General features: G+C 42.2%; 2 protein-coding genes across 3 annotated transcripts; one reads left to right on the top strand and one right to left on the bottom strand.

The window, feature by feature from the left end:
- Positions 1 to 3,848: 3,848 nt before the first annotated feature.
- Positions 3,849 to 11,653, top strand: slc38a2 (solute carrier family 38 member 2). Its single transcript, XM_087786834.1, has 16 exons — positions 3,849 to 4,166; positions 5,253 to 5,360; positions 5,634 to 5,715; positions 5,803 to 5,918; positions 7,475 to 7,548; positions 7,629 to 7,721; positions 7,925 to 8,000; positions 8,298 to 8,380; positions 8,519 to 8,577; positions 8,684 to 8,839; positions 8,917 to 8,996; positions 9,078 to 9,178; positions 9,609 to 9,733; positions 9,808 to 9,952; positions 10,025 to 10,122; positions 10,191 to 11,653. The coding sequence occupies exons 2-16, from the start codon at positions 5,254 to 5,256 to the stop codon at positions 10,293 to 10,295; spliced, it is 1,500 nt and encodes a 499-aa protein (XP_087642960.1). The 5' UTR covers positions 3,849 to 4,166; position 5,253; the 3' UTR covers positions 10,296 to 11,653.
- A 1,699-nt stretch (positions 11,654 to 13,352) lies between these two features.
- On the bottom strand, positions 13,353 to 24,224 carry scaf11 (SR-related CTD-associated factor 11). 2 transcript variants are annotated; one of them, XM_087786815.1, is made up of 15 exons: positions 24,062 to 24,224; positions 20,979 to 21,025; positions 20,727 to 20,872; positions 20,527 to 20,610; positions 20,378 to 20,457; positions 19,950 to 20,020; positions 19,835 to 19,872; positions 19,700 to 19,761; positions 19,508 to 19,633; positions 19,001 to 19,089; positions 15,932 to 18,061; positions 15,400 to 15,725; positions 15,179 to 15,331; positions 14,989 to 15,114; positions 13,353 to 13,955 (listed from the first exon to the last, which is right to left on the bottom strand). In XM_087786815.1, the coding sequence occupies exons 2-15, from the start codon at positions 20,995 to 20,997 to the stop codon at positions 13,860 to 13,862; spliced, it is 3,546 nt and encodes a 1,181-aa protein (XP_087642941.1). In that variant the 5' UTR covers positions 20,998 to 21,025; positions 24,062 to 24,224; the 3' UTR covers positions 13,353 to 13,859. The 2 variants fall into 2 exon arrangements, with proteins under 2 accessions (XP_087642941.1, XP_087642942.1); XM_087786816.1 differs by having other exon boundaries at positions 14,989 to 15,108.
- Positions 24,225 to 25,400: the final 1,176 nt, after the last annotated feature.

Raw genomic sequence — 25,400 nt, 5'->3', positions numbered from 1 at the left:
CAGTAAGATAATGATATGCTTCCTATCGTCTGTTTGGTTTTAATATAAATGAAAAATAACATAAAAATATGGCTTTAAGTGAAATGTATGTTTAAAAGTTTTGATGATGGAATGAACAAACATGTTGAACCAATGGTTGATGGAACCAAACAATCGGCTTATTACTCATGTTATAAGAGAAAGTGGAAGCCACTGCCAACAACTCTCTCTTCTTCTTTCTCTAGAAAGCGATGCTACTGTATTTCCTCCCTTTAGACGCAACATGGTAGGTTTCCAACTTTCAATTTGAGTCACTTGAGGAAGGCCGGTTCGCACCTAGACAGCTTTTCTGTCGAGGCACTGTTGAATGAGCACAGGTGTCGATTGAGGTTAGTTGGTGTGCAACTGTTTAAATGTCAAATGGTTAACAGTGAAAGTCCTGTTGCTTCTCAGAATCATCTTGGTTCAACTGAAAGTCATGCGGAGTGTTATTATTCAGCTCTAGCTCTAGTGTCACCTTGAATTAACAACATAAGTAACATGACTCTGAAGTTCTAAGCTTCCCGAATCACAATCCATCAGCCTGTTGAGCATCATCAGTCCAGTGCAGAAGGTGTCGACTCTCCTTTCCCCTCTTTCTCCTCCTTCTCCTCCTGCTCACTGCTCCAGTTTCATGATCCGTCTTAGGTCTACTAGGTCGAGCTAAAGCCCCAAACAAAGACCTGCAAACATAGAGCCAAAGTTACTCGTGTGTGACTGAGGGTCATGGAATGTGTGTCTGTGTGCGCAGGAATGATTGATTTGTTGCTGACCCACGCTCCTTAATTGAAGAAATGATCTTGTATTGTCACAGTTTTTACAGCTAAAATACCTGCTTTCAGACGGATTGTCTGCACCTTTACCGACCTCAGGAATCATGTGTTCATTTAACGTACTACTCAGACTTTATGCATTCCTATGGCTCCAGGAAAAGTGCTCAACCAAACTTATCTCCGATTAACAGTTAGATACACGAGGGACACGGAATAGGGCACAACATTGCGTCAGACCCCAAACATTTCCCAGCATGCATAGAGATATAACCCTCGTGGGCGATGTTTTTGGAGTGCGTGAGATCCACCCGGAGCCAGGTGAGAGCGTCAAATACTGCAGATGCGTGTGTCACATTCTGATTGCGTAAGACTTGAGATCCATACCATTCATTCCATCTACCAATAAACACATGCGGCTGCGGTGACAAGCCAACACGAGTTCATGCTAGCTAAGATAGTTTTCGACCGCACGTGACAAACTCATGGCCCCGGGGGCGCAGATCAGGCCCCGCCAAGTCATTTCACGTGTCCCGCAGGATGGTTGGCTAACTGCTGTTTTCACACAAGTCATTTACACTCACAAATGTGTCTTATTGACATAGCAGTGCTAGTTAACATCCCCAGATTATTCAAAGCTAAATCTCCTTTTAAATATTTTTCTGAATATAGTCAATAAGTTCCATCTGTGTGTTTTTAATTTGATAAAAATTGTATTTAAATTGAAGCACAAATATTTAAGCCAACCAAAAATTGTTGCCATAGATTTATTTGATCCACATATATTCTATACTTTTTTAGCATTTGCTATGTAAATTGAGTTCAGTGGGTACAAGGCTGCTGGAGTTTTGTTTGATGTAACTAAACATTATGATTTTGTCATAAAGTGTTTTTGCACTTCCTTTTGAATTGTTCCTGGATTAAAGCTCACTATAAACTTTGACAAGTAGAAGTTGCTCTTGTATGTTTTTGGCCATGATTGTTCTTTAACTTTGTGTTGCGCTTTTGTCTTAAGTTTGTGCACGGTGGCCTTTCATCTGCAATTTATCTTTGATCTGCATCACTTTATGTCTCTTTTCTTCATTTTTCACTCATGCATACAATATCTATCTATCTATGTCTATCGGACATCACAACTGGTTTCACTGTTAAACCAGCTCTTCCTGTTTTTCTTGACGCAATAAAACCTCAAGTAGTAGCTTTCGGAGCAGCAGTTTGCAGAACTCAATGGCAACAAACTTAATAAAGTTTTTGAATTTTTTGATATTTGTGTTATGTTGTAGCATTTAAAAAGTTAGTTTTGTGGCAACAAATAACTTGTTTATAATAATTTTTTCATCAGTACATCTTCTTAAAAGAGCTAGCTGCCAAATTGTAGCCAAAACAAAAGAATAGCAACAGTGTCTATCTCAGTATTACATTAATTGTTTGCCTCAAATGTTTACCGAGTTAATCCAGGGCTTGATAAACATTATGGGAAGAACATACAGTAGAAGGCGGAGTTGTTGTACGGCTAGTATTACTCAACAGGACATCACCTAAAACAGTAATGAGGATCTCTTGTTCCAACGTGAACTTGAACCTTTAAAGATATTGACATTTTATACAGTGCAAAGCTTAGCATAGCAACCTCCAATATGAACAATAACTAACCTTTAGAGAAGGAAGGTTTGATTATTGCTGCGTCAACGTTGCTGCAGTTAAATTTGCTCGCTGGTTAAACCGGTTTGAAGATACACTTTCACTTTATTATTTTTAGATGAAACTTTCAGTATATTTATATTTTAATATTGCATTTAATTCTTTAATAAATACACTTTTATATTCTACAGTTTAAATACATCACCTGAATATTATTTAATTTAAAAATATTTATTACCAAAAAAAAAAACATGTAAAAAGAAAGCCCTTCATTTATGGTCATTTTCTTATTTGTGTTGAATTTTAAATTGAATAAAAAGCGAGCGAGAAGAAAAATAAACCATATTAAATTAGTTTGATTTAGACTCAGGCATGACTACAGTCAAAGGGCCACATGTGACCCTTAACACAAGCAGATTTTTATTTTATGAAGGGTTGTGTTGCACTTAATCTATCAACGTCCAAAATTCCGGACTATGAGTTGAAAACTCAAGTTGTAATAATAGGTATGTAGGTAGGTAGAACTTTATTGATCCCTCAGGAGGTCTCTTTCGGGAAATTGTTTTTTTTTCCGATCTAAGTCTAAAGATAAAGAACATAGATCAAAGAAAAATAACAAAGACAAAGGATACAAAGACTAACATAGAACAGAACATCATGATACTTTTACTCCACTCCTGCCCCCAAACTCAATCTAATTATGACATTATTATGATAACAAATTAGTTGTAGTTTATATATAATGCAAATGTGCTGAATGATTTACAAACACATTTCCTATAATTTTAAATGTAGACGTCACAAACATCCATGCATGACAAGTATCATCGTGATCATTCTTTTCACATAAATACAGCAAAGGGTCACATGTGGCCCTCAAAGCACAGTGTGCCCTTTACTGATTAATAATGAACAAGAAACCTGAGCTGAGGACGCTTACACACACACACACACACACACACACACACACACACACACACACACACACACTTGTGTGGATCCTCAAGTGTGTGAATGAGGATCAGGATGGTTGTCACATGATGGCATTTGTGTGTAATCTCTTTCGGACAGGGAGGTCCGCTTTGAAGCCACCACGGCTCGCTGATGTGGAGTGACAGCCTCGGCCAGTTGGACGAGGGTCCCGGGAGGGAGATGCGTCTTACACCAGGGTCAAGTTTTTTACCTTTTTTTTACCTCATTACTTTTTGTAAGATGATGGTTTTTTCCAAGCGCGAGTCTCTGGGTCACTCCGGTGCTGTGTTTGTACACAAACCCACGTCAGAGCTGTGTGTAGTCTCCACCTCCATCATCAGGTCGACTCCTCCTCATCCCCCCTTCTCACCCTCCTCCTCCCCTCTCTCTCTCTGGCTGATGCAATGCTTATAAAGGGTGAGTCCCACCTCTCCACCAGCAGAGCGCTTCTTCATCTCCTCTTGAGGCACCACACCTTTGGACGTTTTTTGCTTGAAATAAGCCAAATAAAAGAAAAAGAAAAGAAGATAATTTAGGTTACATTTCTTTCTCTTTTTTTTTTAAACAATAGATTGTTTTATCGGTAAGATTCTTCTTAAAAGAATATCTTACCATCTGCTTGTTTAATTATTCATAGTATAATATTTGAAAACGGTACAAAATTGGGAGTATTTTTTTCCTGATCCAATCCATCTGCTGGAATCGACTCCGTATTTGGACCAGAAAAGGATAATAATAATAATCGGCCTGACACGTCCAGTGAAGGTAAGAGCCTGTGTTTCATCATCCTCTTGTCTAGGAGGGAAATGATTGACTGACAACAAACTGTCAGTCAATTAAGGTGCTTGTCTCTAGACTTATTATTAATATTAATAATACTATTATTATTGCCTTTGATGATCATTTATCAGTATTTTGATGATCATCATCTTTTTTTCTTTTTTTTTAACAATCCATTTGTTTATTGAGCTTTTTTATGTATTGTGACGCCGCAACAACAAAAAAAAGCTTTAGATAATCGTCAAGAAGAATGAACTGTCGTCGATTCTCCTGTTTTAATAATGGAATAAACATGTAAAAATATGGACCTCGTGACAGGGATGCTGCAGCGACGTCCTAGAATGACAGTGAAATTCTCTCATCGACGCATGATGGGTTTGGTCTGACTTTAGAAAAAATAGTTATATTTTCCAGTCCATAGAGTTGAAGCTGGGAATAGCTTTTGGGGAAAAGGGGTGACAGCCGTGTGTGTCTTAAGGGCTGAGCAAAAAAACCTCCATACACGGACAACACGTGCCTTTGTTTCCATCGGAGCCGGTGAAGGAAGTAATGTGATTAAAATGATCCGGGATCAGTTTCTTTGACTTCAGTTTGACTTCATTTCAGAACATTCTGTTAAGACCAACAACAACAAAAAAAGAAGGGAATAATCAACAGTATGACTCATAGATGTCAGTGTCAATAATAGAACCTCTGTCTACTTTTTTTTTTTCTTACAAAGAGATAAATCTGAAGAATGACGACAAAATGATATTTATTTATAAGATGAGATGTCATTTAAAAAATTAATTAATTAAATGGTGAGTAGACTTTTGCGCAGTGTCAATGTTTAATCGTCCGGCGTGTTTCCGTGGTGAAGCTGGGACGCCGGTCTGGTATTTTTCCACTGCTGGTGCGTCACAGCCCCCCGCGGCCCCCACCCTTCCTTTTGGAAGTAGTCACATGACTAGGGATTCAGGGGAGCGGGCGGGCGCGCGCTTATCAATATTGATGACGGGCGGGAACGCGCCTGCATCTGGAGACCGTTTTATTTATTATTTATTTTTCTAAAACTTCATTTTTTTTCCCCAGGATGAAGCAGCCGACCGAGATGAGTCACCTCTCCCACGAGGACGACAGCAGTGGCAGTTCCAACGAGTACCCGTACTCGGACTGCCCGAGCAAGACGCCTCTGAGCGGGTGAGAGCTTAGCTTAAGAGTGGCTAACTAGCATTGCTAATTAGCTAATTAGCATTAGCTGCTGTGTATTAATAGCTTCATTATTTTATTCTGTACTGATACCATAAAAAAAAAAAATAGGTTTTGTTTACAACATTGGTAATAAAAGTTTCAGACCTTTGTAATGATATATTTATAACTAGCATATGTGTAATGATATATTTATAACTAGCATATGTGTCATGCTAACTAGCATTATCTGCTGTGTAATAACTGTTCTTTTTCTCCTTCAAGTCCCTACGCTGACGTGGACGCTGAGAACCAAAACTTCCTGCCAGAACAAAATTTAGGCAAGAAGAAATATGAAACTGAATATGTAAGTTCCTTTTTTTTATTTTAATAATGAAAATGTCAAGAGTAAAAAAAAGCAGATGTGACTCACTATAATGGTTTGACTTTCTAGCATCAGGGCAACGCCTCCTTCGGCATGTCGGTCTTCAACCTGGGAAACGCTATCATGGGCAGCGGCATATTGGGTCTGTCTTACGCCATGGCCAACACTGGAATCGCCCTTTTCGTGTAAGTCAACGCCCAGTTTAAATATCTATAAATGCACTAAGGCGTCACCAAATCTTTAATAAACATCACGCAGAGGTGGAATAACCAGTGAATAGCTGTATTCACGATTAAAAAAAAAGACGTGGGAGCCTCGTTTCTGTTTTGTAAAACTGATATGGTTGTGACTGAGCTGCAAGGACACGGGTCGATGTGTTCCGCAGGTGTTGTCCCACCACAATGTTTGTCTGTGTGGACCAGCTGCAGATTGCACCTGAGGTCCCAAGTGTGCTCTGGAATAGAATAATAATAATAAAATAGAAAACTAAAAGTATCCAAGAGTGACTTTCAATGTTATAACAGTAGTTCCATCTTTATTCATTGAACACATCATTATTTATTTAGTGATTTAAGGAAGGGAAAGAGAAAAAAACCATTTAGAATTGTATTTGTTACGTTGGCGTTGGCGTCAACACACTTGATAAAGTGATTTTCCGAGAATAGATTGCGACTCAAACTTGCAGAATTGACTCTCACTGAACAAAAACACCAATGTTATAAAAGCAAATGGCAACATTGCAAAAAGGTGAAGTAAATAACATTTTACTGAGGGTAGGAAATATATTTCTGTAGTCAAACTAAATTGAAATGTTACAATAGTGCCATCACAAAATTAACTTGTACATTTTATCATTTTATTTTGTATTGTTTTATTTAATTCATTCTATTTTTTCCAAATAATCTTTTTCGTATTCTGATAAACCTATTAAAACATTACAAAAAAAATTATATAGAAATACAATTTAAATACAATTATTTTAAAATCTTCATTAACTATTATTTATTTGTACTATACATATATGTATGTACCATAAAAAACACACACGTCATCCATATTAAATTGTTCGAATAATTATCTCAGGCGTATCTTTTAAATCATTGAAAACATTTCAGCTCATTGTTCGATAATGACAGCTGAGAAACGATTAAGGTTAAACGTCGACATTATAAGACATTAGACGGTAGATTCCTGAGACCAAGTCATGCTTGTCACACACAGGGAGTGTCAGGAGAAGCTGCTTAAAAAGATAATCCTACTGAGTTGCGTAAACAGACTTGAAGGTTGTGCTGGTGAATGGAGCAGTTCGGGTGTTCAGGAGATCTGTCCTTTCGGATACATTTTCACATCTATAATTAAAACACAGAGCACATGCCCGATCTGTAGAGGGAAATCCTTTTGTCCTTGGCAAGGCTGGCGATATTGCGAATGACCAGCAGGGGTTACGCTGTCCTTCAGCACCCTGCAAAGGGCGTTGGTTCAATATGATGGAACAGGCTGAACACACAAGAAAGACCAGCTTAAGTACAACCCTTACGCAAATTCAATGAATCTTGGAGTACATCCAACTGGGTGAAATATCGGCAATCCCCAAATAATTTTAAAAAAACGTACGTTTTCCACTGAGGAATGTATCGTAAAAATGTTCAGACTAAACTCAATTTTTTGTGGCCTTTCCTTTTTTTTTAATTTTAACCTGTCAGGGCTATGAATACTAAATTCATGTTTGATGTCCCTGCAGAATTTTGCTGGTTGCTGTTGCCATCTTCTCCTTGTATTCTGTCCACTTGCTGCTGAAAACCGCCAATGAAGGAGGTGAGCTTGTTAAACCAGTTCACTCCTCCTCAAGAGCCTCCAGAGCTCGTAGGTAATAATCTTCATTGTTTGTCTTCAAGGTGCGCTGGTGTACGAGCAGCTCGGCTACAAAGCCTTCGGCATGCCGGGGAAACTTGCTGCTTCCTGCTCCATCACAATGCAGAACATTGGAGGTGAGGCTGGAGTGAAAAGACACAAAAAACTCTTGCTATTCAAGTGACCATAAAAGGAGGCCGTCATATTGCGGTTTACTTTCCGGGAAATGTATGAGTCACTCTATAAACATGAATCTCCTGGCCACGCCCATGAACTTGCCTGAAGGGATCTTGTGTGTGTAGCTCATTCATTCGAAAATAACCATGATTGTTTTCCGCAGCCATGTCCAGCTACCTCTACATCGTGAAGTACGAGTTACCGATCGTGATCCAGTCTTTCCTGGGAGGCGACAGCAAGTAAGTAAACTTAGTAAACACAGACAGCGAAGGAGATTTCTTAGATGATTCTCAGCTGCTGTTCAGCCAGTTCTATTTGACACGTTGTCATGTTCTAGAAATGTCATACCAAAAGACTGTTTTTTCAAAGTGGCATTTATTGACAGATTGTGATGTGATTGTGATGTGATTGTGATGGTACAGCTCTGCAGCTTTGTAGAATCCACAGCTACACTTCTTCTTATACACATGGCACGTGTTTAGTTGTCAGGTGACTAAACATTTGAATAACCTGGGCTGTTACTTCTTGTCTTCCAGTGAATGGTACGCCAACGGAGACTACCTGGTGTTGATGGTGTCGTTTTTCATCATACTGCCGCTCTCACTGCTCAGGAACCTGGGTAAGCAGTGTGTGTGTGTGTGTGTGTGCGCCATAGCATGTGTAGGAGTAGACTTAAAGTGAGAAACATTCCATGTCTTTAACTAAGAAAACCAGAAAATCAGACACTCATTTGTTTGTGCTTTGTGTCCTCCCACAGGTTACCTTGGTTACACCAGTGGTCTGTCGCTGCTGTGCATGGTGTTCTTTCTCATTGTGGTGAGTAGACTCTCTGCGTTGTTGTGATGTCACTCTACAAATGAACTTAATAACAGCATGTGATCACCCAACATTCGTTTAAGACGCGTGACGTTCTCTCTCGCAGGTGATCATCAAGAAGTTCCAGATGCCGTGCCCTCTCCCCGACATCCACGCGCCGAACGAGACGGTGAAAGCCAACAGCAGCGCGCCCGTCGTCAACAGCACCGCCGTGGACTACACTGACGACTGCACGCCCAAATACTTTGTCTTCAACTCCCAGGTGAGGCTCGCAGCAGCGACCGCAGGTGCGAACCCCAGACACCCCCGCCACGTGACTAAACCTTCTCCATCCCCCAGACGGTCTACGCTGTTCCCATTCTGACCTTCGCCTTTGTGTGCCACCCCGCTATCCTGCCCATGTACGAGGAGCTGAAAGAGTGAGTCCTTCCTTCCTTATCACGCAGCTGCTGCGTTATCAAGTCCACTCCTCTGACGCTGACGCTCTTCCTCCCACACAGTCGGTCCCGCAAGAAGATGCAGGGAGTCGCCAACGTCTCCTTCCTGGCCATGTTCATCATGTACCTGCTGGCTGCTCTCTTTGGCTATCTCACCTTCAACAGTGAGTTCCTTTGGTTCCTTCACTAGAAGAACAAACTCAATCTTCTTGACATGCGTGTCTTATATCTCCGGAATAGTAAAATCTTTTAGATCCTAAAGTTGTTTGTTTTATAAAGAGCTAAACATCAAAGTTGAGCAGATGTCAAAAGTTGTTGCTGAAGCAGAAGTGAAATATTTTTTACAAGAGAAAAACATGTTGTTTGAATGTTTAGTGATGCTTAATTGCAGAAGCTACCACAGAAACCAAGATAGCAACTTCCTGTTTGAGAATTAACCCTTCTAGTGCCTGAGAGATGTAGATGTCACTGATGGAACTTGAACGTATGAATATGTAACGTTTGTTCGCTGTCGTTTGATGAGCCTTCACGTGTCGTGTGGTCACGGTCGATTCTGGACTCGTTTTAATCAAAGTTGTATCTTTCCCCTGACAGTCCACGTCGAGCCCGAGCTGCTCCACACCTACTCCAAGTTCTACAAGTTCGACCTCCTGCTCCTGGTGGTGCGTCTGGCTGTGCTGACTGCTGTCACGCTCACCGTGCCCGTGGTGCTCTTCCCCGTGAGTGACAGATCGAAGCCCGTGAGGTCAACTCCCCTCCGTGCCGCTCGCCTGACCCTGTGGTCTCTCCTCAGATCCGCACCTCCGTCAACCAGCTGCTCTGCGCCTCCAAAGAGTTCAGCTGGATCCGCCACACCATCATCACCGTCGTCCTGCTCACCGGCACCAACGTCCTGGTCATCTTCGTGCCGACCATCAGGGACATCTTCGGCTTCATCGGTGAGAGTCGGAGCCGCGGGTTCTTTGAAGGAGAAGAAACGACATCAGCGCTAACTCGTCTGCTCTCTCCAGGTGCGTCCGCTGCCGCCATGCTGATCTTCATCCTGCCCTCCGCCTTCTACATCAAACTGGTCAAGAAGGAGTCCATGAAGTCCGTGCAGAAGATCGGGGTGAGTTGACTTTCATTCCTGGGCGCGCGGTGTTGTCGACGCCATGACTGACGCTCGTCCTCCTCCAGGCCACCGCCTTCCTGCTGTGCGGCTTCGTGGTCATGACCGGCAGCATGACGCTCATCATCATGGACTGGATCCACAACGCCTCCGCCAGCTCGGACGGACACTAGACTGGACCCCCTCCCCCACACCCCAAGTAGACTCCTTAACGCTGCTCTGGCACACACCCAGAACCAAACGCACGAGAACTCACCTGATGCTCGCGCGTCAAATCATGCCATTCCCAGAGAATGTACCTGAACTTTTGTACAGTTCACCAAACATGGTGGTTTTTTTTTCTTCTCTTTTTACTATAACGTTTTTTCATTGTTTACTTTTCTTTTTCTAGTCCTGGTACAGCTGGAATATATTTGACGGTGCCTCACATCACCCGTTTTCAAAAAAAACAGCAGCTTACACTCAGGTACGATTCCATGTGTGGCTGTGACCGCAGACAGATCTGGCACGGACTTGAACCTTCGCGTTTCTGTTTGTTTACTTTTGCCAAAAATACGTTTGTAAGGCATCCTTGTATTTTGAATAGCACTTACTGTTCCGCACGCGTGTCAAGAGACAGAAAAAAAAGGTCGCGAGCGAGTTTTGATTCCGCAGCCCGGTCAGTATTCGTACGCGGGCTCCGTGATTGGATCAGCAAACAGAACCTGCCTTTTCTAAGCCAACACTGGAGCTCCAGAGTGAGGAAGTTTTATTTATTACCTGCTGAAGATCCGGTTGCGCTCGTTACCACCTGTATATGCTGCTGCTTGAAGACCGCAGAGCCTGCTATTACACCTCCGATACACGTGGGGCGCTGTGAAACCCGTTAAAACAAAGATTTTTCGATTCTTTGTCGCGTTTATGCACAGAAGTAGTTTACCTGTTGAGAATATCGATCCATGTGAGCGACTTGAGGTCAGAACTACCTAGGGTTGATGTTCGGTGTTACACTGTGCTGTTCTGGTGATCATGACGCTGTCAAACACTCAAGAAACACGCACGATGTTCCGACACGCACGGAGCGTCAGCAACTCGTTAAAAACCAAAAGTGTCATCACGTTCCATCTCGTGGATAGTCTGCGCTTCAGCCGGCCACCAGGTGGCGCTGTGCTTCCAAACACTATCAATCCATGATCTACTTATGGAGATCCATGAATGAGTGTAAACTATTTTAATATATTTATATAGCAAGGTGTGTACATATATGTGTATATATATAATGTCTATTGTACATATGTTTCAACTTTTTTTTTTTTAAAAACAGTACAACATTAGAGCTGTAAAAACAAAACACAAAAATGTATGATGAATCAAACTGACTGAACATTGTTCATGTGCTCATTACGTGAAAACTGTTACCACTGGTTCAGCGACCTTTGACCGCAGAGAGAGATTGGACGAAGAGGTCGCGGCGAGCAGTGTTACTCTCTTGTTTCAATGAAACACTGTAAATCCTGATGTAATTAATGTCCGATTAAATCAAACGTCAAATGATCTTCTGGCTCGTGTCGTTTACTCTCTAGCTTGACCTTCTCTCACTCTTTTGTGACATTTACTCATCAGATCAGAGCCTTAAGTCTGTCCTGTGACAGTCAAGATGCTCAACCTCGTTACATTTGTCGAGGGTCAGAACAAACATTTACTCAGTTCATTTGGAGTTTTGTCTCACGTGAAAGGGATGTTTCATTTAAGTCAAACGGTGTTTTAAAATGTCTACAAAAACACAGGAGACTGAGTGATGGTCAGGATCTGTCTCCTGGATCACTGTCATTAAAACTTCCTCCACAAGCTTAACTACGACTAACCACCAGCAGAAGAATCCAACACTTATCTCAAAGATATAAACATATTCTCATGTTTTTAGTGATGACATTTTTTTTTTGCATTTTTAGAGCTCGGTAGGGGGCGCTCTTGGGTCTTAAATGTGAGGTTTTAGTGTGATAGTTTTTAAGGTCAACAGTGCCATCTGGTGGCCTTTTTTCACCCAAGCCCATCATTATCTTAACTTAAGAGCAGGGATGTATGAAAACATTCCCAGTCTAAACAGTCCAGGACTACTTTGAGGGAAAGACCCGTTATTGGGTCTTTAAGGGACCGTCCTACAATAGATGAAAAATGTTTTTTTTTATTTTGAATTGTTAGAAAACGGGTGCCAATTGGCCATCGTGATATAAACATTAAATATGTGTATATATATATAGAGATATAGATATCTATTTATATAGATATATCTCATAGATAAAACATATTCTCATGTTTTTAGTGATGACAGTTTGTGCATTTTTAGAGCTCGTTAGGGGGCGCTCTAGGGTCTAAAAGGTTTTATTGTGATAGTTTTCAAGGTCAACAGTGCCATCTGGTGGCCTTTCCCCCCCAGCCCATCATTATCTTAACTAAAGAGCAGGGATGTGTGAAAACATTAACAGTCCAAACTGCCCAGGATTTGTTAGAGGGAAAGACCCGTTATTAGGTCGTTAAGGGACCGTCCTACAATAGACGAACATTTTTTATTTATTTTGTCCTTTGAACCCATAGAAACGGGTGCCAATTGGCCATCGCGATATAAACATTAAATATGTGTATATACAGGTATATAGATATATCTCATAGATAAAACATATTCTCATGTTTTTAGTGATGACAGTTTGTGAATTTTTAGAGCTCGTTAGGGGGCGCTCTAGGGACTAAAATGTGAGGTTTTATTGTGATAGTTTTATATATATATATAGATATATACACACATATTTAACGTATACATATTTAATTAAATGTTTTATATATTAAATTGGAAAAAAAATGAGACATGTGACTTTAAGCGAGCGGTTTTACATTTGTTCACCACATAAAATGGACTATCGAGCACCGCCTTCTAACCAAGTACATCATTTCCACGTCACATCAATTTTGAAGTACAATGCTGCCCTCTGGTGGGCGACATTGTCTCAGCATAAGACAATATTTATATACACACTTTAACCCACTTCTTTCTTACACATCTAAATTATTCTAAATTAAAATAGATAAACTTTCTATAGCAGTTACACATTTAAGAGTAAATAGAATATTAAGGGTCACTTGTTTTCTTTCTAGAACTCTGCCCCCCTCAAGGAAAAAACAAAAATGTAAAACTTGAGAAAATAGACAAGGTTGTCGGTTCAAACCCACAGGACGACACGAACCAGACGAGGCGATTAGGAAGCAGCTAATTTATTCGACTACTCTCCCGCGTTCTTGCACAGTTCATGATCACTCGTTTATTAGACATTCAAGCAGGCGAGAGTCCATCCTCTCCCAACGTCACGCGCTGACGGGCCCACGGAACCGCCTCGTCGACAGCTTTAAAAAACAGCCCTCGTCTAAAACCAGGAGCAACGTCTCATCTACGTACGCCTCGACACTTCTGCTGCTCCCCTCAAACGCACACAGACACACACGACCCTCTGACAGTAGCTCTGCAGGTCAACTATGCAAAATAAAGGGCCTTTAATTTACATCTCCTTGTTGGGTCGTTTTTTTTTTAGTTTTTTTTTTAACAAAATAGGAAAATCTATAGAAAAAAAAAAAAAAAAAAAGAAAAAATCCCGACAAAAGGAAGCGATATCAAAAAGAAAAGTGTCGGCTCTCTCCGTCGAAGGCGACTTTTGTAAATCCAGCGAGAGGAAGTAGCACTTGAGCAGCGGGTCGACGCCGGGCCGACTTCATTTCTTGCGTGCGTGTTTGTACTTGTCCACGTAGGCCTTCACCAGGTTGGCCACCTTGCTGGAGTTGACCTCCCCGCTCTTGCTGTGACACACCTGAGGAGACAAGAGCTGACGTCAAGGTTCTGTTGCGCCACAATATGGCAGCTTTATAGAGTTTCGCTCATGTTGAAAAACTTCACGGCAGGTTAAAGGTCGACTAATGTGAAAACCCAGCTCTCCATTATGAGTCCATTATGAGATAATAACGATATTTGCTCTTCCTTCAGCCTGTGCTGTGTCTCAAATCGCATACTTCTCTTAGTATACTAGAAGTTAGTATGCATCAGGATAGTGTACGTACTAACTAGTACGCAAATTCTCCACAGATAGTATGTCTCAAATCAAACTCTGCTGCTACGCACTAACCGGAATTGAGGAGACAGCTTCTTCTACTACTACTTAACGATGGTTTCAACCAGCTGTTTGAACGCTATCGCCACCTGCTGGCAGCACGTTTTGCAAGTTTGGAAAAAGAAATAAAGAAAAAATATGAGAATCGAAATAAACGCGAGATATTTAAGGTGGTATCAGCAGCGAAGACGTGTTTATCCTCCTACTGCTGCGGAAAATACACCTGTAAGTATATGAATATATATATATATATATATATATATATATATATATATATATATATATATACACTTCTGTTTAAAACGCCATTAAGATGGCGGCTGTTTAGTGTGGTTAGTTTCCATCGATCCATACTCAGTTTTGTGGGCGTGTTAGTATGCGATTTGAGACACAGCACAGCTCTAATCACACCCCACTTTGTTTATACAACGAGTTACTTGGAGGTGGTGATTTCCCGGAGATCAGAAGAATGAAACTCATCCAAGAGTTCCACGATCACAGCAAAACCATCACAGAGTCAACAATGGGGCTTATTATTATTATTATTATTCTACGTGTGGCAGCTTCTCTTCGTATGGAATCATTTTATCGTTCCATAAACCACAGGTATTTTAAAGACACAGTCACATGACTTGGCTTTTAAATTCAACCCAGTGCGACCGACCACACAATCTGTTGAAGGGCTGACAATGGCCTCTGTGTCAAGGTCTGCGTTATAGAGGCAACAGCGTCTCACCTTCTCCACCGCCTTGCGAACGATCTCCTTGTACTCCTCTTTAGAGATCTCCTTCTTCTGGTAGTAGGGCTTCATGGCCGTCTTCACTTCATTTATAGCTCTCTCCTGGATCTGTTGCTTCTGCATCTGCAGAGCTCAGGTTTAGTGAAGGCAGAGAGTCAAAGAGGCTCTCGTGACGGAGGAACCTCACCTTCTCCTTCTTGGAGCTGTCAGCCTTGATGTGCTGCAGCGGGTGGGTGGTGGACGAGGGGAGCGCCTGGCTGGCTTGTTGGTGCATCGCCATGGCAACACCGGCTTTGGTTGGAGTGGGAAGCAGCCCGGGCTTCCCAAACGCCACCGTCATCTAGTGGAGGAAGGAGTCGAGACTTGAGTTAGTCACGGTTCTGCCGGGTCTTCACCCCGAGGTCTCACCTGCGCCGTGTGGCCTTCCAGCTGGGCCGCCCCGGTTTGGCTGCCTTGTTGCATGGGGGGCGGCGGAGGGGGCGGCGGGGGGAGACCCTGCGCCCCGACGGCGGGCACCTGGAGCAGCGGCACTGCAGAATGAAGGTGGAGGGGAACCTGGGGGGGCATGCCGTACGGCGCCGCTGGCTGCAGGCTGACGGGCAGAGGCCCGCGAGGGGGCTGCAGGGGGAAGTGGTGGACCACGTTCAGCTGAGACGGGGGAGGCATCCCGCTGAGGACTGGCACCGGAGCGTTTCCCGGGACTGCCGGTGCAGCCGCTTCAGTTTTGGGAGGATCTGCGGCAGAGAGGTTCGAGTCAGCAGAGGAAGCTGCTGGAGGCTTAAAACACTCGAGTCGACACACGTTAATAATGAATCACATAAAACATGAACCAGTCGATGTCCAAGGATTCTCAAGTGGAGTAAATACCAACTTAAACTCAAATAAAGTCTTGTTTGACTCAAAAAGATCCTTTGACAAGCACATGACAAACGCTACTCACCGGTCGCTGGCGTCTCCTCCTCCTGTCGGTTCCATCCTCCTGGTCCACCTCGCTCCCTCTTGGAGTAATAATCCCGAACATCTGCAGGAAGTGTCCTTCTAACCGCCCAGCTGGACGCAGAGGACCAGCCGGACCTGTCCAGCGTAGAGTCCCCGTGATCGGAGTCCTTCCTCCGACCGCCGCCGCCTCTGTTCTCGTTGAAGCGACTGTACGCGTCGTTCCCGGCACCTGAGAAGCTGTTCCTGGACTGCCAGCGGGAGTCGCCGGAATCCTCCTGCTGGTTGAAGAAACCCCTGTTGCCGCCGCGTCCGGTGCCGCGGCCGCGTTCGAAACTTCCACGGCTCCCGCGACCACGAGAGTTACCCCTGTTGCCGCGCTCCTCCACCTGAGCGCCTCCGTCGCCCTCGCTGCGCGTCTTCTCCGTGACCCAGTCTGGGTTTTCTGACCAAGCCTGGCGATTTGGTGAAGTTTCACTTTGGGCACCATTTTCAAAGCGACCAGCGCCTCCCTGTTGCCTGCGACCTTCACCCCCATTCCCGGTAGCGTGCCTGGATGTCCAGCTTCCCCGGGAGTCCTTCCTCTGAGGAGACCTCTCTTTGGAGGACGGTCTCTCCGGGCTACCTCCGCGTCTGTGGGTTCTCGTCCTCGACCTGGACCTGGACCTTGAACGGGATCTGGATCTAGAACGAGACCTGGACCTGGAGCGACTTCTAGACCGTCGCCTCCGCCGCTCCCGGCTGCGGTCTCTTCTAGAAGAGTCTCTGTCGCCGTCTCGGTCCCGGCTGCGAGCGCGAGAGGATCGGCTGCTGTCGCGCTCTCGGGACCTGGAACGGGACCGCCTGGATGAATCCCGCCTCGACTCTCTCTTGGGTGACCAGGTATCATTAGAGGCGTGAAATCGGGAGCGCCGTGGTTTTCCATTCTTTGCGTCGTGACTCTTGTCCATTTCCTGGGACTCACTAGTGTTTTCTTCTGCGGCAGGGCGTTCAGGGGCAGGAGAAGGGTCTGCTGTTGGTTGGACTTGGCGTCCACTCTCTTCAATGTCACTAGTCGGCGAACTACAGTCCATGGGGACTACGTTGGTGTCATCTCCAGACGGACTCTCATCCTTGACCTCTTCTCTGGGAACTTCCGGTCCTTCTTTTCCCAACTCTGATGGTTCTATTGGCGGGTCTGTCGAGTCTTCTATGTCCTCGTCTGGAACGCTCTCGTTCGTCTGCTGCTCAGCAGGGGGGGAGGAGGTTTGTGGAGGCGTCTCAACCGAGTCGCATTCAGGCTCCACTGGTGATTTGTCTTCGATGGCGTGATCCAACTCTTCACAAGTCTCCATGGCTTCCTGGTTGTCACTAGCCTCCTCACAGTTCGGAGACTTTGGCAGGTCTGAAGTGGGGTTCGGCGACTCGGTGGATGATTGTGAGATGTTTTCATGCTCCGGCCTGTCTGGATCCTCTTCGTCTTTATCGCTCGCTGCCTCTTCCGAGCATGAACTTGGTTCAGAGGGAGGAGAACCGGGCGGACAGGGTGTTGGTTCTTCATCCTCCTCTGGCTCTTCTTCTCTGTAGGCCGGCTCCTCTTCAGTTCCCACATCATTGCTCGAGGGATCAAAACCTTTTTGCTCCTCTGGCGAGCGCGAAGCCTCCTGATCTGCGTCGACACTTTCTTCTGAGTCCGACTGCAGATTGGGCTCAGAGTTGCTGACCTTCTGCTGAGGCTCGTCATCGTCATCATCCTCCTTCTCCGTGTTCACCTCCTCGTCCTTCTCTGCGATCTCCTCTTCTTCACTGGCTTCAGGACTTTCGACTATTTCAGGAGAGCTCTTTTTCCTTTTCGTGGCTTTCCTTTTCCCACCCGCCTTTCTGTTAGTCACCCTTTTGCCCTTTCTCTTGGCGGGAGCGGCTCGCCCCGACTTGCTCGGCTGACCGCCTGAGGAGTCTGAATCCGACCCGCTGTGCTGCGACGGAGATGAAGGTTCTGGAGCAGAGGACTCCTCCTGGGATTTGCTGTTGCGCCCGGATCGTCTAGCTGGAACAGGCTCCTTCTTTTTGGGGGGAGCTTTGGCGTTTGAGGCTCTACCTCCTCTTTTCTCTCCTCCCTTCGCACAGGTGATGGCACAGACCACACCTTGGAACACTGAGACACAGGGTGAGTGATGAATATTTTGGCAGATGAGAGTTAGACCGTCAAGCTTGCTAATCTAACAAGGAGGCACAACAGGAGATGACGGCTCTAGATACATAGAGCAGGTTTTTTTTTTTTAATAATAATCATGTACAGTCCTGTCTATGTTGACAGGAAGGAAATCTTCTGTTTTAACAACATCGTTTTGTAATTCCTTCCTTCAAAAGTTGTAAAACATATTTTGATGACTAGTAATAAATAGTAAACCATCATTCACAGTGTGCTACAACCAACTTATTTTAGTTGTAAAAATAAAAATAGATGTACAGCCCTGGGTAGATCATTGGGGTGTCAACGCTAGTAACGGTGGCGCTTCGTTTGTATGCAGTTGCGCTATAATACCACTAGAGGGTTCCGTCTACACTCAACACCCGTTATTCCCCTGATAGCAAGGCCCATTCAATAGTCAAAGGAAAAATTATAGGCACTAAATTAAAGCCAGTAGAACACATTAATTACACAACTTCCTTTACTGTATTTTTCAGACTAAAAGGGACACTTAAAATCCTGAAATGTTGTGGAAAATTGACAGTGAACTTTATATGTATAGTGGTTGAGTATAATAGTTGAATATAATGTATCAATATAAATTATATAAATGCATTTACAAATAAAATTGTTGTTCTCCACATATACTTTAACAAGCATTGACAAAAGCTTGTCGCTTTCAAAGTCTCAAATCTTCAATGACACCAGTCCGTCTGTGTCTCACGTGACCTAAACACACACGCCTCATTGGTCAACGGCAGCCAAAGAAAAGGGTACGCTACATCAATTTTTCTTCAAGTTTATGATTCGTTATCCTCGTTTCCTCTCACACGTGCTGACGTCGACACCAAACAGATACATGTTCATGAAACCAGGCTGGAAAATTACAAGACTGAGACTCACCGAATTGTCTGGACTCAAACGATGACCAGGAGGTAGAGAGTCCAAAACGAAACGAGCCATGGTTCTGATGAGCAGGATGAAAACTTGACCTGTGAAGTTAAAACAGTTACAGACTCTTATAGCCAAATGCAGCATTTTGGGTTGAACATTGATACCAAACTTGGGACACAAATCAATCTTAGGTCTTAAAATAGGAATGTTGTTGACCATGTGCATTTCTGAATTACTACAGAAAAATCAGAACTGAATGAAAAATGCGTGTGTATGCGTGTTAAGGATCCAAGAAAAAATTAATCTCATTTGGCTTTTTCAAACTCTTTACAAGCAACAACACTTTTTTTAGGCCGTTAAAGATTTTGAAATGGGTTCGTTGAGTCGGTATGACATCCCCATCTTCCTGAAGTCTTCAAATAGCATGCGAGCAACAATAGAAATTAATGCAAACAAGGTCACTTAAAAACAGAATACTGGGAGAGTTGACTAACAATTGACCACAAGAAATGTTACCTCAAAGGGCCTTCTGTAGTGATTGGAGCAGCAATGGAAAGCCAGGGACATTCTTGTGGGATGGGTTTGCACAACTGCAGATCTGAATCGTACGTCACTTCTTCTGGTAGCCAAACAGGCTCAACGCTGTAAGAAAAAAGATAATCCAAGTTTGCCAAACTGTAATGTTTAATTTGTTTATAGAAAACTTACACTTCTTGTGTGGTTGTTAAGGAAACAAGTGGAGACCATGTGCAGCAGTCAGATCCTCTCACCTGTGGGACACACCAGAGTCGGCATCAACATACTGGGCAACACAGTCAACTCAAGCTGAAATCAAAAACTAACCTTTTTTCTACTGAGCAAGGAGGGGTCTTCCTCGTTGCCTGGAAAATAAATTTGGACAAATTACTCAACACGGTAAAGAAGGTTTCTCTGGTCTAGAAGCAGGATTGGTACCAACATTTTCGCACGAGTCCTTTTGTTTTGGTATCCACAGACGTCTTCGTCTTTTGACATCTTCCAGGCTTCCGTCTGAAAAATACGTTCACGTTTAAACACAGACAAATGATACTACAAAGCAGCGAGACTGAATGTTTGTGAGGAAATGAGAGGAAGGCAGAAGGATGATCCGTGGACATGGAACAAAAAAAGAGTAAATAAATAAAATAAGGGAAATATTCTATGGAACAATAGTGTGACATGCTGAGATAAATGGTTTAGAGACAGTTGAATGGAGATACCGGATGAAAGAAGGTGAAAATCAATGAAGTTCATGAATTTGGAGATTGAAGACAAGAAGAGGTCAGGAGATGGGTGGCGATTGTAAATTATTAAAACAAAAAGGAATCAGAAAAACAAACTTATCTACTCTGTAAGGGTGACACTTACTTGAGACAGACTTTTTGTTTCGTCTTTCCACAGAAGCAAGACTCTTCGTCCGAGTTAGACGCCTGCTTCTTCACAGGGACCTGCAATACATTGAATATGGTTCATATCTTGATCAAGGCATGACATGAAAGACTGGGAACGAGTCTGACCTGGACACAGCCGAGGTTGCCATCCCATCTGTAAACGTGAGTGAAAGGTTGTCGGTCCACTGGGCAGGAGGGAACCAACTGCAACTTTCAACATAAATGAAGAGCATTTATTAGCATGAAAGAGCTACACACACTCACTATCAATAAAAAAAATTGGCAGTAAAATGAAAAGCAGAGGCAGACAGAATCTCAACCCTCACCTCAGCCCATGTGATCAAACACCTGAGGCAGAAAACGTGGCAGCAGCTATCTGGAATGGCCAGCTCGGCACCAGCCAGAATGCCCAAACAAATTGGACATCTTTCCACCTCCTCAGCATTTGTCCCATCAGAAGGGCCCTGGCCACCTGGAGGACATGTCACAGTCATATTAGTGTCAATACGGGTCATCATCTCATGATTAAATAGCTGTGACCAAGTGAACAGGAGCATTCACAGTTTGTGGAAACTCACCACTTCCAGCTCCAGTCATATCCAGCCCCGGGCTGTCCCGTTCACCACTGCAACAGAGAGCTCAGAGTTCAGACCTGAGCAAGTCAATATTGGAACATAGCTTGATACAATCACGTTACAGCCGTCTTCAGTGGTTGTATTTTGACGCAACCATGAATTCCAATCAACAGCCATCTTCTTCATAAGTTATTTGTGGTAAACTGAAAGCCAGCCGGCTCAGAGTTTAATTGGAGGGGGAATATAATCTCGCTCATATCAAGCATCAGCTCTTTGCCACACAGAAAAGTCCAAGAGCATAAGACCAAAGTTAATGAAGACTCATGCTGGACAATAATTCAAACTTTTTTTCTTTTTTCTTTTTTTTTTACAAAATTGTGAATTCATTTGAATTTCCACCTGCACACATCTTTAACGCTTCCCAGTCGCTCTTCTCACCCATTACAACAAAAACCTTTCCATATATATTTGCTATGCTATGCTACCTCCCACCAATTCCCCTTTACTATTTTGGATAGAATGGGAAATAGATTTCATGATAAAACCTGAGCAGGGTTGTTACCATCATAGTTTTTATTGCCTGTATGCGGGCAACAAAACAGATTTCTGTCATGAAACTCCTTTGTGAAATTGAGTGCATTTCATTATATATATATATATATATATATATATATATAAGCTTCTTAACGACACAAAATATTTAATTTAAATTGCTACCCCAATCCAAACTAAAAAAATAGTTATTGGACCTCTATTGTACTCATCAGTATGTACATGTACAAAAAGTCTCTTGTCATTTCAATATTTACATTAGAAAATGTGCTTAAGCCTCGCCCACTGAAAACACTTGTTTTTCTGGAGATAAAATCTTCACCATAACCACACCCACTGCTGAGATTGATTAAGCATCAAGGTTGGAAAACTGAACGTCATAAATCCCGGAAATCCCCACCCATTGTACAAATAAAGCATCCTACTGCATATTGGAGAGGAAGACTTTAACATTTGAAACATACGAGTAAGTCAGGAGAGTCTTTTTTTTAATTTTTTTTAAACATAAGTTTCCCCTTTGAACCAAGTAGTAAATTTCACAATATGGCAATAACACTTAAGATTCACTGGTGCAAACGATAACATACACACCTCGAAATAGCAAAGAGTTTTGCTTGTTGGAATATTTGTACTTTTTTTAAAAGGCAGAAAACAATTCTGATAAAATACATCTGGTGGGAAGTTTCAGATTTTTAAAAAACAATATCAAGTAGAAGCATGTTCACAACCAAGTCCACAGCCAACTTTATTGATGCATTTACATGTAAAAAAAAAAGACAGTTAACTTGGCGAAAATGTTTTTAACCATCTTCTCCTGCCAGCCCTCCACGATCTAAAGCGGTTGCAAGAAAAGGCTGCATATGCATCTCAGCACCTTCAGCAGGAGCTTGCAGGAGAGTGAGAGATAACCTGCTCTCTGGAATACACAGGAGCCAAGTTTCCAAATGCTAATTTATTTAATGGTCGGTGCACCACCATTAAATAAATTAGCATTACAAGATATTGAGCCAGTGGAAAACACAGATACATTTTGATGTATTTAACATTTAAAACTGAACACAAAAAAAAAATCGATCAAAACAAATTGTGCTTTGAGATCTTTTTCCAAGTCTAAAATATCCAATTTAGTTTGAAGAAATCTTACATTTTATTTTTAAACTTTGTTTGTCCAACACCATCGATACTATAATTTATTGGCTAAACTTTGACTAAAAGAACACGCTCAAGAAACTGATTTGCTTCCCAGTAAAACAAAAGTTATTCATCAGTGAGATCAGTACAAATATAGAAGATTTAAATGCACGACGCACACTGCTGCAGCGATGAATTCACTGAGAGGGAGCCAGACAGTAGACCATTATTTAACAAAGTACTTAATGTGAAAAAATACTTGAATGGATAGTTCACCGAAAATGGGAATTTTCAGATTATTCTGTCTCATTTTTTAGTTGCTTTTAGCTCATTTTAAAGTGCTGCCAAGTAAATTTCCTGTAATGAGACAGAAAGCAGTATGGGAGGTATTTGCATGCTTTTCTTTATGGTCTTTTTTTTTTTTAAGAAGAAAGCTGAGCCAAATATTCTCCAAATCCCCAGTCAACAGTAGAAAACGAGTAACATTTTAATTTGGATGAGACTCCTGTGTTTGTCTTGGTGTTGTTTTGATCTTTTAGCATATATTTTGTATTCAGTATTGTTTTGATTGTTTAAGGGCTTTGTGACCCGGGTCTGGAAAAGCACTCTACAAATATAAATTACTTATTTACCATCACTTTATTTTAAATAATCCACCACCTTGATATATTAAAGGTATTAACGATATACACATCACACAATGTTTATAAATCGGCTCAGGAATCATGACCCAAAAGGGGGCAATAAAATAATAAATATATGAATATATGAATTAATCAAATAAACAGTATTCAATTGGTAAATTACAATCCTACACGTTTGTTGTCCATGTTGAAAACAGTATGTTATTGTCACACCGGTAAAGCAACTGTATGACTTTATCCCACTTTTAAGAAATCGAAACATTCCATTTAGATCCTAAATGTGGTTAGATAACAACGAACACAACAAGAAAAAGGAAATAATTAACGGTTGTTTTGCTTTTTTCCCAACAAATACCCATTTGTAACAAATATCGAGCGGTTAAAAGTTGGCCAGGAAGCTAACTAGCACAGCGTTATATCACAGCAGTGAACACAGGCTTGTTTTCCTCGCTCAAGCTAGCACGGCCCTTGCTCCGACACAAACAGCCGCAAGTAAGTGCCAACACGGCGGTGCTTCCACGGACGTTGCCGGGTCACCAAACCCGGCACGGAGGGCGAACGTGACCGTAGGCGAGGCTTGTGTGGAAACAACACTTAACGGTGTCGAAAAATTCGCCTCCAGCTTGAGAACTGAAGGTCATGAGTTAGCTTAGCCCGAAGCTAACTAGCTGCTAAAACAAGAGCACCTGCTTACGTCGCCTGTAGCTGGCTAGCACGCAGCTAGCAACGCAATAGCAGTGAAGAATTGCACGAACTCACCTTCGAACGCGCCACACTGACCGGTTTTATGCTCCCAAAAAAATGTGCACTTGAGCTCTGAAGAGCCGGAGGTTTAAACTGCGTGGAGCTGAAGTGTGGCTTAAACCGGAGCGTTGATTTGAGAAAGTCTCCGCCACATGTCGCGGGGAGATTTCTAGCCATTGGCGCCCTCTAGCACGGCCAGTGGGTAGTGCAGCAGCTTGAGCGACCGTTGAACCCGAATGTTCAAAATATCAATATCAGAAGCTCAAAGCTTTCTGTGACACAGGACTGGAGGAATTGATATAACTATTTTAAAATGATTAATAATGAAATTACAATTTAGAAATACGAATTTATCTTTTTTTTTTTAATTAAATGATCAACTGTTATAAGGATATACACAAATATCAGAATCAGACATTTGTATTGTATTGTATTTTTTTGTAATGGCATTAAAGAGTTAAATAATGTAATAATAAGAATTCATACATAAACTACAAATTCAAAAAAGTAAGATACATTACTATAAACTGGCATATAAATCATCAATAAAACAAAATGCATTAAATGTAGTTATATAATATTAAATATACAGAGAGCAGACGGGTAGATATATTTCTTTAACTATGGTGTTCTGGTCTGTATCCTTCCAACTGCCGGGAGCAGTTGGAACAGGGGGGTCTTGCCTTCACGCCTCGATGTCCTGGGAAGAGGGCGGACAATCACCTTCTCAACAGATAGTCAGCTGCAGTCTGTTCTTGTCCGTCGCTGTTGCAGCAGAGTACCACATGGTGATGGAGGTGATATGTTAAAATACGATGACAAACAATCAAGATAGTTTGATCACATGTATTTTATATATATTTTTTAAATATATATATTTTTTAATCGGACTGAAATTCACAGAAATGTAGCCAAAACATGTACATTTAAAAACCCATTTTAAATGTTTTAAGCTTAAATTGTTAGCTGCCAGAACTACACCGCAAATTTTTTTAACCCAAAATTTTGCTTGCAACCAATTGCTTTTCTGGATACATAATTAAATCATACTTCCATGTACATATATACAGGTATATACAGTATATAACCGTTAAACCAAATGATGTCGCCTTTAAAACAAGATTAAAGGGTTTGTCTTTTGATGCGTCAAAGGCGTACTAATGGCATTCCCATTTAAAATATTTGCAACGTTTTTTTTAACTATTGTTCTTGCTTTAGTTTATAGAACCTTCAACTTCATGTTCATGTCTGACTGACAACATAATCACTGTTCATTTCTCAATGAATTCAATTTGCACAAAGCTCTTAGTCGAGAGTAAACAAACCAAAATACATTCAAATTATATATATATAT

The sequence above is a fragment of the Callionymus lyra genome, chromosome 3 (genome assembly GCF_982586985.1).
Source record: "Callionymus lyra chromosome 3, fCalLyr1.hap1.1, whole genome shotgun sequence".
NCBI classification, from domain to species: Eukaryota; Metazoa; Chordata; class Actinopteri; order Syngnathiformes; family Callionymidae; genus Callionymus; species Callionymus lyra.
This window is presented reverse-complemented; position numbering and strand designations above follow the sequence as displayed.

What these genes read in the sequence shown, in the direction of transcription:
- scaf11 (XM_087786815.1), bottom strand. An exon ending in GCAACCTCGGCTGTGTCCAG is followed by an intron (nt 20,458 to 20,526) that starts GTCAGACTCGTT and finishes AATGTATTGCAG; the next exon opens with GTCCCTGTGAAGAAGCAGGC. An exon ending in TTCGCAAGGCGGTGGAGAAG is followed by an intron (nt 13,956 to 14,988) that starts GTGAGACGCTGT and finishes TTGTCTCCTCAG; the next exon opens with GTGTGTCACAGCAAGAGCGG.
- slc38a2 (XM_087786834.1), top strand. Translation starts at nt 5,254, where the DNA reads ATGAAGCAGCCGACCGAGATGAGTCACCTCTCCCACGAGGACGACAGC. An exon ending in ATGTACGAGGAGCTGAAAGA is followed by an intron (nt 8,997 to 9,077) that starts GTGAGTCCTTCC and finishes CCTCCCACACAG; the next exon opens with TCGGTCCCGCAAGAAGATGC. An exon ending in AGTCCGTGCAGAAGATCGGG is followed by an intron (nt 10,123 to 10,190) that starts GTGAGTTGACTT and finishes GTCCTCCTCCAG; the next exon opens with GCCACCGCCTTCCTGCTGTG.